This window comes from Gallus gallus, chromosome 17 (genome assembly GCF_016699485.2).
Source record: "Gallus gallus isolate bGalGal1 chromosome 17, bGalGal1.mat.broiler.GRCg7b, whole genome shotgun sequence".
Taxonomy (NCBI): domain Eukaryota; kingdom Metazoa; phylum Chordata; class Aves; order Galliformes; family Phasianidae; genus Gallus; species Gallus gallus.
This window is the reverse complement of record NC_052548.1, coordinates 6,962,427-6,976,078: the sequence shown is the minus strand read 5'-3', so window position 1 is coordinate 6,976,078 and position 13,652 is coordinate 6,962,427. Positions and strand designations below refer to the sequence as shown.

Genomic DNA, 13,652 nt, shown 5'->3' with positions numbered 1-13,652 from the left:
AATACTAACTTCAGAAGAAATGACAGCATGGAATAATGTGTAGCATTGGGATCCCATCACGTAGTCAGCCCAAACAATGGAAGCCCTCCCATCTGCAAGGAGCCCGTTATTTTGTTTAGGAGCCTGGCAAGGCAGGTGAGCTCAGCCAATTGTCTTTTTTAGAAGCAGGACTAACACGATGCAGGAGGGGGTGGGGTGGGCATTGCCTCTCTCTCTGAAGCCCCGTGGGCTGAGGTGTGCATAGTTTGTGCAGGCAGGTTTCTGTGATGGCCAGCTGGATGTCTTAGCCCGAGTTAATCCCGAAGACTTCTGGCATAGCTTTACTGTATGGAAACTTGTATATGCATGTGCAAATTTCAGCTAGTGGGTGGGACACAAATTGCTTGATAAATTACAAGAACCATCTTTGTGGATAAATGTTCGTGTAATAGTTCTGATTCTCATCCAGGCCCTGGGAAATTACTGCTGTTAGCATTTAGTGCTGGTTGTGGAGCAGCATCGACTTTCTCAAACAAGAAGAAATAAACAATGCTTATGTGCTGTGAGCCATTGCTTCTGGAATTGTTATTACTGATGCTAGGGAGGGCAGTTTCTCCTCTTGAGGTACATATAAAGGAGTTAATGATGTTTTTCATAAAGCACACGGTCTAGTAACAAGCCCAGACAAGATTCTAGTGATGACTGTAAAGCAGATGCATGCTTATTTTGTTAACCAGCCTTCACACATTGCAATATCCGTATTCAACTCTTGATTACTACTGTGCATTTAAGGCATTTTGAAGAACATTCTCCATAAGTACCAGGAAAGCTATTTCAGCCATATGGTGAGATGTCTATGGGAATTTGACTGCAAGGTCTCTGTTTGTGATTTGCAGTTTTCCTTATTAAAGTTGTGCTATTTAAGATGATGCACTGGATCCGATGTTGTGAACAGAAGTCTTTTTGCTCTTTCTTCAAAACCAAATGAAACAGTGCTCTGACAAAATGTGACTGTATTAAAGAGGTGTTCTTATCTAACTTAAACATGTGGATGTCCAGAGGCTGGTTCAGGGCAGGTTTGCATTTTGTAAGTATTCAGCATGGGAACCTGCCTGAATTTGTAGCATCACTGTCACTTCTTACCTTTGAGGAAGTTCCTGATGTGCTCACACCTCATCCCTTACCAGCAGATTCTCAGTGGCACTGAATAATGCACAATTGTTTGTTGAGTGAACAAGGCAGTATAAAAAACACACTTTGCAGTAAGACAATGTTTTATTGTTGTAATAGAATGACACCGCTGTACAGCATTCCTGTCCTGGGAGCTTTGGTCCCCATGGGAATTGTGCAGGCACAGGGCTGAATCATGCAACCGGTTTACCTCCAAAGCATTTCCTACTTTTTGAAGCCAGATCGGTTCTTTGATTCAGCTCTCCTAGCACAGCATGGTTGAGGGGGCCGGGATGTGTCAGTGCCTTATGTCACTATTGGTGCTGGAGACTGGAAATTGTTGAATCACAGCCTCAGGTTTTGAAATGCCTCTGTGAGTCCAACCCCTAAACACTGTCTTAGTTTCAGCAGAACTGTCCAAAGGACTCAGGGTGCATTTCTAAGTGCTGTACTAATTTGGCCTTTACGGAGTGAGAAGTGCAGATGGTTAAGGGTTGGTTGCAGCTCTCCATGCATATGCTTTTGAAGCAGACTGCCCTGTGTTTATATGTAAACACTTTTAGACTATTTGGGCACATGCATGACTTAATCTTTTGCATCCACTCAGTATTGAAATGTCATTCTTTGTGACCAGAATAAGATTCCTTAGCACAGCTGAAACCAGTTAGCTGAAGAGCTGACTTGCTGAGATCAGTGGTGAGCTGCCATCCCTCAGGCTTGGAGCTGAATCTTTGTGCTTTCAGATGCATGCTGTCTTGCTTCCCCATACTGAGACTGGGTTGGGCATGAATTGTTGTCCAGGATATCTTAGCAAATTTGCTCTTTTCAATCCATGCCTCTTGGCTTGCTGCTTCTCCCACCTGTGGGGTCACTCTCCCAAGATGCTGCCATGCCAGCCCCCCTCGTGCCAGCCACATGTTGCCACCCCAAGGCTGAAGAACCATAACTGCAACTTCAGGTTTGCCTCTTTTGCCCTCAGTGTACCTCACAGTAGAAGTTTCTTAGTTGAGTAATGTAATGCTTTTCCTTTACAACCTATCATGAATAAAGATTTCACAGCAGGAATTGGAGGCATTAAAGGAGAAGCAGAAGAGAGAGTTTGCGTGCAGATGATGAAAGAACAGAGAGAAGCATGATGAGCTGCAGCGAGGAGCCTGGCTGGAGTCCTCACCAACAGAAACTTTGTGTTTGAGTGAGAGAAGAGAGAAGAAACCACTAAAGCAGTTCGTTCAGAGGGTGAGAGGCCGGTGGTGCAGCTGTAAGGCAAGGCTGCCTGGCAAGGAAGTTTTTGGCCAGGGGAGAAGGTGGTCAAAACAGGCAAATGCCTGCAGTGCTGGTGTCAGGAAACATGGGCATCTTTAGAACTTCTAGATAGAAGAGCAAGAACCTGAAATAGCAACATATCAACTGTGGAACTTGGGGAAAGAGGCAGAAATTTCCAGGTTGGTCTATAGATATCGCGGGTTATGACAGCTGCCTAATGAGATGTCTTGAGGCGTGATGTTGCTTTCTCAGCGTGAGAGTTGTTGAATTCCTTTTCATGCTCCTCATTGCCTACCCGAGCAGGAAGTGTCATTTCACGAAAGCTGACAGAGGTCACTGTTTTAATAACTATTGTTAATTGATGCTTCTCAAAAGCTTTCTATCAACTTGAATTTGCTACCTGCAGAGACTAGCTCAGCAGGTGGCTGAATCAAATTAAAACTTTAATTCTGTGGTTAATAAATCACGCTAGAACTGCGGCTGTATGTTTTAACATATAATATCCAATCAATTTGTCTGAAAGCCATTTATTTCTAATAAGAAATTATTAGCTCTGATGTAAACAGTAACAAAAACCCCTCCCCATAAGTCTGGGAGAACTTATAAGCACTTACTGGGCTAGGAAGTGATGGAATGTGTGGAGAGTTTCCCCTTTTGCTGTCCAGAATGCCACGAATCACAGACTGAACAGAATCAACACTGTATGGGATGGAGGGCAGCCCTTTTCCACTGCACGATTCAGGAATGGTACACCTCTGTTGCATTGCAGACATCTGTCTGGTTCTGTCTGAGATCATTTAGCAAAACGTTCTTCTTTAGAAAGATCTCCTCCAAAATTGCTTACAAACACCTATATTTCTAATTTTCAAACGGTAATATTGTGTGGAAAAAATGAACAGCATGCGAGTGAAATACTGCGTGGGATGAATGCTATTTAAATCTTGTCTAAGCTGCTAAACATCACACTAACGTTGGATCACTGGATCTGATCCAGTAAAAATAAAAAAATAAAAAATAAAAAAAGCAGATAGAGGTCACATCAGAGAACCAGGCCATCTGTCCAGTACGGAATTAAAGGCATTTTATAATGAATTAGTTTTTCATATGACTGTGTTACAGGGGGCCTAGGTGTGAATCAAAGAGTGTCTGTCTGCAAAGGTAGTTCCTGAATTATTTTTATGTTGTCAGCCTGGTGTTTTAGCATGCAGCATCTCATCTGGCTTGCATAGCTAATTAGTCCATTATAACCAGTATTTTATAATGGGCTTTAAAAGTTTTTTTTTCTGTCAGTTCCAGGCATTATTGTTGTAATACGGACCAAAGGATTTATATATGAGCCTACTGCCAAGTTTTCACAGAATATTTCTGTTGCTTTGTTCTAGCATTGTTTTATCTTACATGTTCATAACAAGGAAGGTTTTCATTTGGAGGATAACATTCAGAATCCATTCCAGTCTGTGCTGATGTTCTTGGAGTAGATTGGTTCATTTGACCTCTGCAGTATTAATATAGGATGTTTATACAGAAAAGTACCCTACTGCATTAAAATGGAAATAACAATTTATAGCGTTGGCAGCCTTGGAGGATCTCTGATGTCAGCTCTCATCTTACTGGATAGGGTTTGGTTGCACATTCAGATGCATACCACTGATTGGTACTATTTATCATTTTTAAAATAAAGATCTTCTGATCAAAAATAATTTTAAAACCTCCGTAAAAAGCATGAATCTGTGACACGAGGGAGAGAAGGATGAGGAAAATGGGATGGGGAAGTTGCAACAAACTTGCTATTAAAGCTTCTTTAAAAATCTTCCCTCTGACTATTAAAATTACCTTAGCAAAATTGGTGTAGTATTTGATAGGATGTAGTGATGGGAAGTCCTGTTGTCATTTACTGGTCAGAACCCATCTGGGGTAGGATGCAGTTATGGTGAGGTTTCCTGAAGTTCTTTTCAATAGAGAGCCACTAACTGAGATTCTTAAAATTATCAGGTGTTCATGTATTGGTTTGAGTTATTTCCGTCATAGAGGAATAAGAGAGATTAAATTCCATCTGTAAAGAGTTTAAATACTGTGCTGTGCCTGCAAGTGGGGACTGCTGGGTCTGGTCTTTTGCAGTCTGTCTTCAGGCCTGTTGGAGCATCCTTTGCCTCTCTGGACACTCTTTTCTACTCTTTGTAGGTGAAAGCACGGCTGCTTTAGGGTGAGAGGGGAATTTACTGCCGTATGATTTCAGCTTGTATGTAATTCTGAGAGCTCAGTGTATTTTTTTTTCTTAAGCTGAAGATATGCCTAACATTTCAGCAAATCTGTTTCCATGTGCTTTTCCCTGCTCTGTTACTACTTGTGTCTGTAAACGCTCATTCCAACCCACATCTTTTCTAAGCAGGAGAGAACTGAGACATGCTGAATATGTTGGAAGTGCTCATAGCAGAAGTAAAATTAAACTTTTCTTGGTCCTTAAGTGCTACACTTTTCTGAGAGTCTGTAAGAAGTTCTGTAACATAAATGGGAGCCATCATATTTTTGAGCTGTGACTTGCTGGATAGAGATGTGTAAATTATGATTTCGCTTATTTTGACACTAAATTAATGCATTTCGGTTCTGCAAAATAAGTTCCAGACAGCAGCCTTTTCTCTGACCTTCTTTGCAGACAGCCTCAGGAACGCACTGTATCTCATCCTCATTGTATGCTCTTCAGTTTGCTCTACAGTTGCCACCAGTTATACTTCTACATTGCCATGCTGCTTCTCACTTATCATACTGATCATAGAATCGCTCAGGTTGGAAAAGACCTTCAAGATCATCAAGTCCAACTTTAACCTAACCATACTTAGCAGGGTGTTTTACCTGATGTCCTCTCTGAAAGGGCATAGCTCTAGAAGAGCTTTGCTGTGCATTAGGTTGTATGTCATTTTGTATTCGAGGCCATCATGTAGTCAGGCTAATTCAGTAATTATATGTGAACCCTTCTGGGCTGATGCATCTTCAGGAAACTCTGATGTCTGCTTTTAAATAAAGGCGAAGGACTTGTGGATTTCCTCTGGGATTCTCTTGATTGAGAAAAGAAGGAAAAGGCCACCTGCAGACATGGACCCCATAGCTGCTATGCCTTGCCAAAGTAACACGGATTTCTTTTGGTTATTTTTTGTTGGATTGGTTTTCTTGCATTGGTTTTCTTGAGCATTTCAAAACCAGTTCCAAACCCCACTATCTTAGTTACCAGTTTTTGGTAGAACTTCACACTGAATTAATGTGAACAGTGGTCTTCAGAAGATTTCTGTTTTATATCAACTTTTGACCTAATTGCATAGCTTTATGTGTGGGTTTACTTCAGGGCAGGACTGTTGACAAGCCCAGAGCTCCCTGTTCTGCCTGACACCAGTCTTTTCTGAGAGAAAAGCAAAGATCTCCTTCTGCTGCTCAGGTGGCACGTGATGGCAGTTGGCTTTGAGCATAGCTTGAAGGCATGCAGTCAAGGCAAGTTTTGCATTTAAAAATGATCAGGTCTAAGAGAGAGCTGAAGAATTAATCACCTCCAACCAACATGGATCTTTTCAAAGGATAAATGTACGTGGCCACTGGGGTTTTTCAGAGAGATACAAGCAGATAAAATGCCAAAGTCCAGAGTGTTGTTTCTGTGATGTGGAATTACTTGAATTTTTCTTCCTTAATGCATGTAGGCTTTGTCTTTTGTTTTACGATGTGCAACTTTGTGTTTTATTTATTTTTAATTTATCACCCCAAACTCAGAAAATTTCAGTTCTGCAGTTATTTGCATTAAAATGTCCAAGGCTGTGAGGTACCTTCCTAACCATAAATTAATGGAGAAATACAGAACTGCTTTTCACCAGCATCTCAGTCAGACATCTCCATTCACACACACGAGATTTGGGATTCAGTAGTGTTTAAAATTAGGCATGTACTGTTGATCTGTTGATGTGTAGATTACTCATCCTGAAGCACTTATATATCTCCTCCTTCACCATGCTAAGAAGGATCTTGGTTTGTGGCTATTCTGGCTGCTTATTAACAAACAAGCTGTTAATGAGTCATTCAAATGAATGGGGAAACTTTTCTGCTCAACTGGAAGTGCGGATTAAGGTTTTAAGACAGCTTACCAGGGTGGGAGAGGTTTTACTGGGTTTTATCATTCTGTGAGTGCTGTGAGTAAGCAGGACTCGTTGATCTGGGTGTCCTGTGACTGTGATGGGCAAAACATCCCTGGGGAGGTTGCCTGACAAATTCTGTCTTCTGTTCTGTTTCAAACATTTGCAGACTTTCACGTTACCTAACAAAGGGTATCTGGCTCAATTTAAAAATGCTTTGCAAAAATACTTTTCTATTAAACAAAACTCCATATTTGCTTGTATCCCAACTTCTGCTTTTTGCAAATGCTGTGTATTTTTATATTTCAATATCTGTGTTGAAGTAATCAGTATGTGCAACATGAGTTGCTCATAGTTTGCCTGTATTCAAGGTCAGTCAGTTCCTTTTTATTCTCATACTTTTATTCTGTACATATTTGCTATCTTGTATGTATCAAAGGTAATTAAAGTAATTCAAGGAAATCCTCTGGACATTAAAAATAAGCAGTAAGCTGTGAGTCTGTGACAAGGAGGTGTGTGTAACTGTCGTGTTGTTTGGCAGATACGTTGATGATGTGATCAATCGCATTGATAGGATGTTCCCTGAAATGTCTATCCAGCTCTCCCGGCCCAACGGGACCTCTGCAATGCTGCTGGTGAGTTGGGTCCTTTTGTCCTTTCTGATGGATTTCTTAAGGGATTGCATTGCTATTTCTAAAAGGCAGGCTATTAAAGACTGTTTTTTTTCCCAGAAACATTCTGCTCTTCATTTGACACAGCGGTGTAAGATCTCTTTTGCTTTTAGGCAAATAGATGATAAAAAGAATTTCACCTTTAAATGCTTTTGGTTGTTAAATAAGATTGTTGAAATATGAACGTGAGGTCAGATACCGTGTTTTTCAGCAGTCTTGGCAATGAGTATATCTCAATCATGATAATTAAGAAGAAAAAGAAGTAGGGTAGGAAGAGAGAAATTATATTGGTTTCCTTTGTCTAAATTTGTTCAAATTGTTCTTGGTCCAATGAATTTCTGTTTTATGATGGAGTCAAGAATTTGCCTTTGAAGTAAATGAGCAGTAAAGGCCGGATTATAGATAAACAAGTCCAATACATTCGACTTATTTCTGCCTGACCAAGCAAGATTTCATTCCAGAAGAGCCTATTGTTCACTTCAATTTTCACAGGCAGCTGTTGTGCTTAGAGAAAGAGAGGAGTCTGTGAAGTTTTCACTCTAGGACAGCAGCACAGGAATAGGGTCTGCTGAACTCCTACAGCATGGCACTTGGAAGCTAGTTCTCCTGCAGCCGAGCAAAAGGCTGAAGTCGCATCTTTTGAGAGCTTTTAAATGGAAGTGGAAAATTCTATATCCGAGTGAAAATCTGGGACCAAATCAGTCTTTTCCATCACAGATCATTCGTGGCACGTCCTCACATAGGCTGCTACAAAAGGCTTGGGTATAGTGTATGTGTGAGTGCAGTTATTGTTTCCAAGCAAATGGTGAAAGGAATCTAGAGATGAGATATTTTGTCGAAACAGCTTTCTTGAATCAAGAGTTTATGGTTTTTTAGTGTTTGCTAAATTGAATACTCTTATTTTTAGATTTTGCCTGTATTTTTCAAAATTACTATTTACGTCCCAATAATAAGTGTAGCTGTGATTACATTCCCTTTTAATTAATCCATTCTTAGCATCTTACTATTAACTTTCTTTGAGTAGCCCAAAATTTGCCAGAGATTAACTGAGTCAGAGGTTAAAATATACAGCTGGCTTCCAGTGGCATTAAATCATTTAATCTGCAATTGTTGGATTCACCAAGTGGAACAACATATTCCATAAAAGAATTGAATTCATCAGTGCAGTCTTAAGAAGCTCTAAGTCGTGGAAGCTTTTGCATTTGCTGTTAAGCTGACTTCATATTTAACTGTTTCGCTGTAGAAAAGAAAAAGTCTCATTTTACTTCCTTGCTTGGAAACCATTTCCATTCTCTTAGAGTCCCTCTCTGTACCCAGTAATTGCCTTCCAATTCTGATGGCTTTTTGAGGTCAGAAAGCATGTGATGCTTTTCAAGAATTGGGCACAACTGGGAGATTTTGTGAGTTATCTTGGGTAAAACTGGTTGGGAGCAAGGTGCATTGGAACAATGGTGGCTGTAAAAGAAGCCTCATTTGCAATTAGTAACAACTTACCAAATAGCGTTGGTCTCTAAATCAAGGACATTATTGTTGCTACAAGACAACAGCACTGTATTGAACCAATGGATTGCATATTTTCCTTGGATCAGAGATCAAAACCACTGTTTTTAAAGTATTTTTGCATGTGATTTTGTGATGGGTTTATCATTTTTTCTTTTAGGCAGGTTTTCCCTCTTTCCCATCTGTCTCAGTTGATGTTGCCAATATGGCACTTTCCATCTGGCCTCGACTGCTGCAGAAGCTTTTGCTGTTTTCAGCCACAAATCATTCAGCGAAAGGTGCTGCAGGATGGGCAGTGTGAAGAGCACCTCCCCCAGAAGAAGGGAGGTTTCTGCAGAACTTGTCATTTCTCACTCTGAACTCATCCCAAGTTAGATGTGGAGTTGCTCTCCCGCAGCAGTGATTTACCATAATGCCAAGGGATCCAGATAATGTTGGTTTTCTTTAAAAATACTTCATGGCCATATAGTTTGTCCAGAGATAATTAACCAACCATAATCTGAACCATTTTCATTTGTGTGGTGTTTGTATCATACCTGCCATTGCTTATGAAGGTCTTTACTGCAGAGGCATCGTTGTTATATTAAGATATCTTTAAATCCAATCCTTTGGCTTGCCAGAAACACACACATTCGTCATCAAAGGCACTGATAAGCAGGATATATATTTTAAGAATGGGCAAACTATTGGAAGGAGGTGGGGAAGAAGGATCAGGGCGTGCCTGTGAGATTCTTTGAAACTGCAGAATTACTGGAAATGGCCTCAACATCATCTTCAGGAAAAAGAGATCTAATTCAGGAGATTTCAGCCCCGAACTGATCGGTGCCCACCTTCGTATTCATGTGGAAATCAAGATACGTCCTTAGCTGTGGTAGTGGAGCTTTCAGATCCTGCATGTTTCTAGAGAGGTAATTACAGCTGCAGGAGCTGCTGGTCTGAGTCCCGGGGTTGGTAACCTCTGCATGGTGCTGAGCTCTCCCTCAGCACAGTACAGCTCTCCAATAAGCTGAGAACTTTAAGTTGGGGGGGGGGAAGAAAGTATTCCTGTGAGCACAAATGCTGTGCCTTGAAAGGTTTCTGCCTCCTGCTCCTTTGAGGGTCCTGCTTCCTCCAGACAATAAGGAGATTTTTGTGTTGTAGATTTATACACAGCAATTGTACCTCATTAGTCTGGATTTATGCTGCACAGACCAAACACATAAATAATTGAAGCCTTTCAGAGCTGTGTGAAATCCTCAACTGACTTTAAAAGCAGTTTACCATTTCAAGGTGCTGTTTAATCCCAATCTTCACTAGTGATTTTTCTATTAATCTTTTAATCGCGCTCTGCATAAAAAAGACTAAACATAGAATTATATCAGCTCTAATAACAGTGTTATGCAAAATTAATTTGCAGCAGCAGCAGAGGGAACTGAGGCCTTCTTAAGATTTTTGTGAGATTTTGTTGGTCAACTGCCAGGAACTGTAAAGAGAGAAACCTCATCTCGTGTTAAGAAAACACAAATTGATTTTTAATTAATGAAAAATACCTGCAGTTTTGATGGTATTAAACAGTCAGTTTAATTCCTAGATGGACTTTGTTTATTTCTCGTGAAGGGTGGTACAACCTTTGTATGGTTGTTTCACATACCTTGTTTCTATTACCAGCGTTAGGACCATTTTTTTCAGTGTGAAACTTCTAATTCCTGAGTACAATTCATTCCTTTGATATCAGAAGTATTTTACAGCACAGTAAGTATTAGTCCCATATAGACTTCTTTAGGGCCAAGCACCTGGCCAGCCCTACGTAAACACAGCAACTTCTGCTCATCTTGGTCCAGGAGCCACTTGGTCTTCAAGCATCTTTGCCACCCCAGCGTTCGTAAAGCTATGTACGGTCACTGCTCTGCAAGTTAGGGACACCAGGTAAATATTTTTACTGATAATGAATGGCTTTCTGTACACTGAGCTGTTTCTGAAGCACAGTGCTCTGTGTAACTAACTCTCCTTTGGAAAAGTTGTTTCTGCCAAAGCAAAGCTCATTTCAGAAATTGCCGTTTCTTGTTTTCATGTTATCTTACAAACTTTCTGATGTTGAAGACATTTTATGCATTTATACAGATGCCCAGAATTTTAGTGGATCTCTCCTATAAAAACACGAAGCATTTTTACAGAGTTTCTGTTCATTCTCAGTAAAATCAGACACATTTTGCTTTTCAAATCTCAAATCTTGTTCCAAGCATTTTAAACAGTCTGATTGTATGGAAGTGGGCTGTATTAATTGCAAATAGGCTAGACATCTGTTCTGTGAATCTGAATAACTTCTTATGTCTGAATATTGTTTATCAGTGTTTTACATAAAATCATGATGATTTTCTAGGAGGAAGATGGATTCTGAGGGAAATCATGACCTGAAGTTAGAAGTATTTTTTTTATAATAAGTTTAATTTTCAACAAGGTCCAGATCCATTTTCATCCCTGTGAAGTTCCTGCTGTGCTGTAATTCAGAATAGAGAGAGACAAAATCCATTTTGCCCTCCATAGCAGTGCTGGTCCAGCATCACAATCCATAAGCGTGGCTGGCTGCTGGCACAGCACCACTGTGTGGCACTTTGTTTGCTTTATTAGCAGAATGTGCCATGGAACTAAAGGAGAGCATCACCAGCTTATCCTTAATATGGCAAAATCATTTAAATCCTTTATTTATGTTAACTTTTTACCGTGCACTATTGCAATTAGGTTTGATTAATGAAAGGCAAATTCCAGCCCCTTATGTTAAGATGAGGAGGAAAAAAAAAAGAGGAAAAAATTCCTTGTAAAGAACTAATTAGTACGTTTGTTTATTTAGACTCTAATAGCTTAATTGCATCCTATCTTGCTATTTACAAATAGGCATCATTAAAGAATAATGAGCATGTGAGGGAAAGTGCAGCACTGATACAGCAGCAGATGAGACAGGGAAAAGAAACAGAGCTGAAGGTTCTGGGAGGGGAGTTTGATTTATGTAGTGAATACAAAACCTTCTTTTCCAGTATATATAAATAGGATTTCCAGCCATTCTAGTGATTAGTAAGATAGATGTAGGAGTGGGAGGAAAGGCTTCTGGCTGGCAGTTCCAGGAGGAGCAGGTGCCTGGCCTTTTGCTGGGAGTGTGTACAGCTTGGTTGCATCTCTGCTTTGATGTTGCCTTGTTCTTCCTTGAAAGGTGACTAAAAACCTCGTACAAACTCGTGGTCCTTTCTGTACTAGCAGGGAGGTACCCTGTTAACTGAAAGTAATGTTGTCTTTCTTTTAGCTCTGCAATGCAGAGCATCTGCAGATCAGATCAGCAGCAAATTCCCTGGGATGCTGAGGGGAAATCTGGAGCTCTGGGAGTGCTCTGCGAAGTGCTGGCGCTTGGTGCTGTCAGCACACTTTCTCCTAATATTAAACTTTCAGATAAATCTGAGGAAAGAATGTTTGTTAATGCATTTTTAAAACCATTTATAAAAGGCCCTTTCATTTGCTATCCTTTCCAATGAAGAGGCAAAATGAAGGGGTGTGTTGCAAGCTATTTCTTCCAGGCAGAATTCTGGCATGGCAAATGGGTTTTGATGCTTTTCATTTTGCGGATTAATTTTGGCCCTGACACTGACTCATTTGGAAAGGTGTCTCTTTCTTCTCCAGTTGGTGAGCTGTGCTAACTGGGAACGTTCTTAGCAGCCTCACAAGAAATTATCTGAAGCATTTTCACTGATTATTCTGCTTCCCCTCCCCCAGTCTTGGCATACAGCATCTGTCATCTGCTCTTTGAGAGTTATCTTAGCGATAGACAAAATATTTTTAAAACTGGGATATTTCAAGATTTTTATTTTCTGTATTTTTGTCAGAAAAGCTGCATAATATTGCAGATTTCAATCAGCTGCCTGTCCTACCTTCGTCTGGTGCCTGCCGATTGAGGAAGCAGGGGCATTACGAATAACTTCACTGCCTGAATTCAGTGCACTCCGGTGAAAAACGAGTGAGAAGAGCATTGTTTTTACACAGACCAAAACAGAAGCTGCAGAAGTATTTAACTCGCAGCTGTTCCATTTTCAGCTCACAGAACTGTGGGGCATATTTTTTCATTCATATTAATTGAATTTTAAAGTGACCTTGTACACGTATTGATTTGAATTAAAATCTTCCACATCAAGGACAAGTTGGCATATATCCTACAGGCAAAATATTAAAAAGCCAAGTGCTGTCTTAACAGGGTATCGACAGAAGAGGTTGCAATTTAATGGGGGAAGGTGGCTTAGAAAGGAAATTGTTGCCTTTTTGTCGCAATGGAAAGGTATCCTTTTGGTGTAATAGAGGAGCTTCGTGCAGCTGCTATCTGTGGCAGTGCAGGGGGGCGTTATGTCCATTGGAGCAGGGAGAGCCTTGGCCTCCAGCACAGCACCCTGTGCACCCCGAGTTCACAGCAGAACTCTCTGATTGCTTTTTTTTATCAGCCATTGGGTTTTTGTTCCCTTCCTTCAGGTGATCTGTGGGGATGCAGCTCTGCGACCAAAGGTGTAAGCTATACTCCGTACACATGTCTTCAGTTGCCTGCGTTCAGCAGGCATCAGAGGGAAACCGTTGGCTGGAAAACGTGATCTATAAAATGTGGTCAGTGTGAACACAAACATTACATTCTGAAAATGGTTATGAGTCTTGATCATTAGAGGGAAAAATAAAAGGTCCCTCATTTCTTGCGTACGGCAGAGAATGTGCTTTATCCTTTAAAGAGCTGTGGGGCATCCTTTCGGCTCCCACGTGTAACTGCATCCTGTTATTCCTTTCGATACAACCCTGCAACAATTGTCTGAAGGTCCTGGTTTCTCTTCTAACCTCTCTAAAACCTATAGGAATTCCATGCCAACACAACAGCAGCACAGAATAGGGGAGTGTTCTGTTTCAGTGCCAGACTGCTAGTTCACTGCTAATACTGCTGTGTGAGTAGAGATTCCAACGCAGC

The 13,652-nt window shown here is 40.6% G+C and overlaps 1 protein-coding gene across 2 annotated transcripts in view; it reads left to right on the top strand.

The window, feature by feature from the left end:
• Nucleotides 1-13,652, top strand: part of MED27 (mediator complex subunit 27) — an 80,878-nt gene that overhangs the window by 46,394 nt on the left and 20,832 nt on the right. For both annotated transcript variants that reach the window (XM_025156065.3, NM_001277275.2), the window contains exon 4: nt 7,063-7,156. In XM_025156065.3, the coding sequence (XP_025011833.1) occupies nt 7,063-7,156 (94 nt within the window). The remainder of the gene's footprint in view (nt 1-7,062; nt 7,157-13,652) is intronic.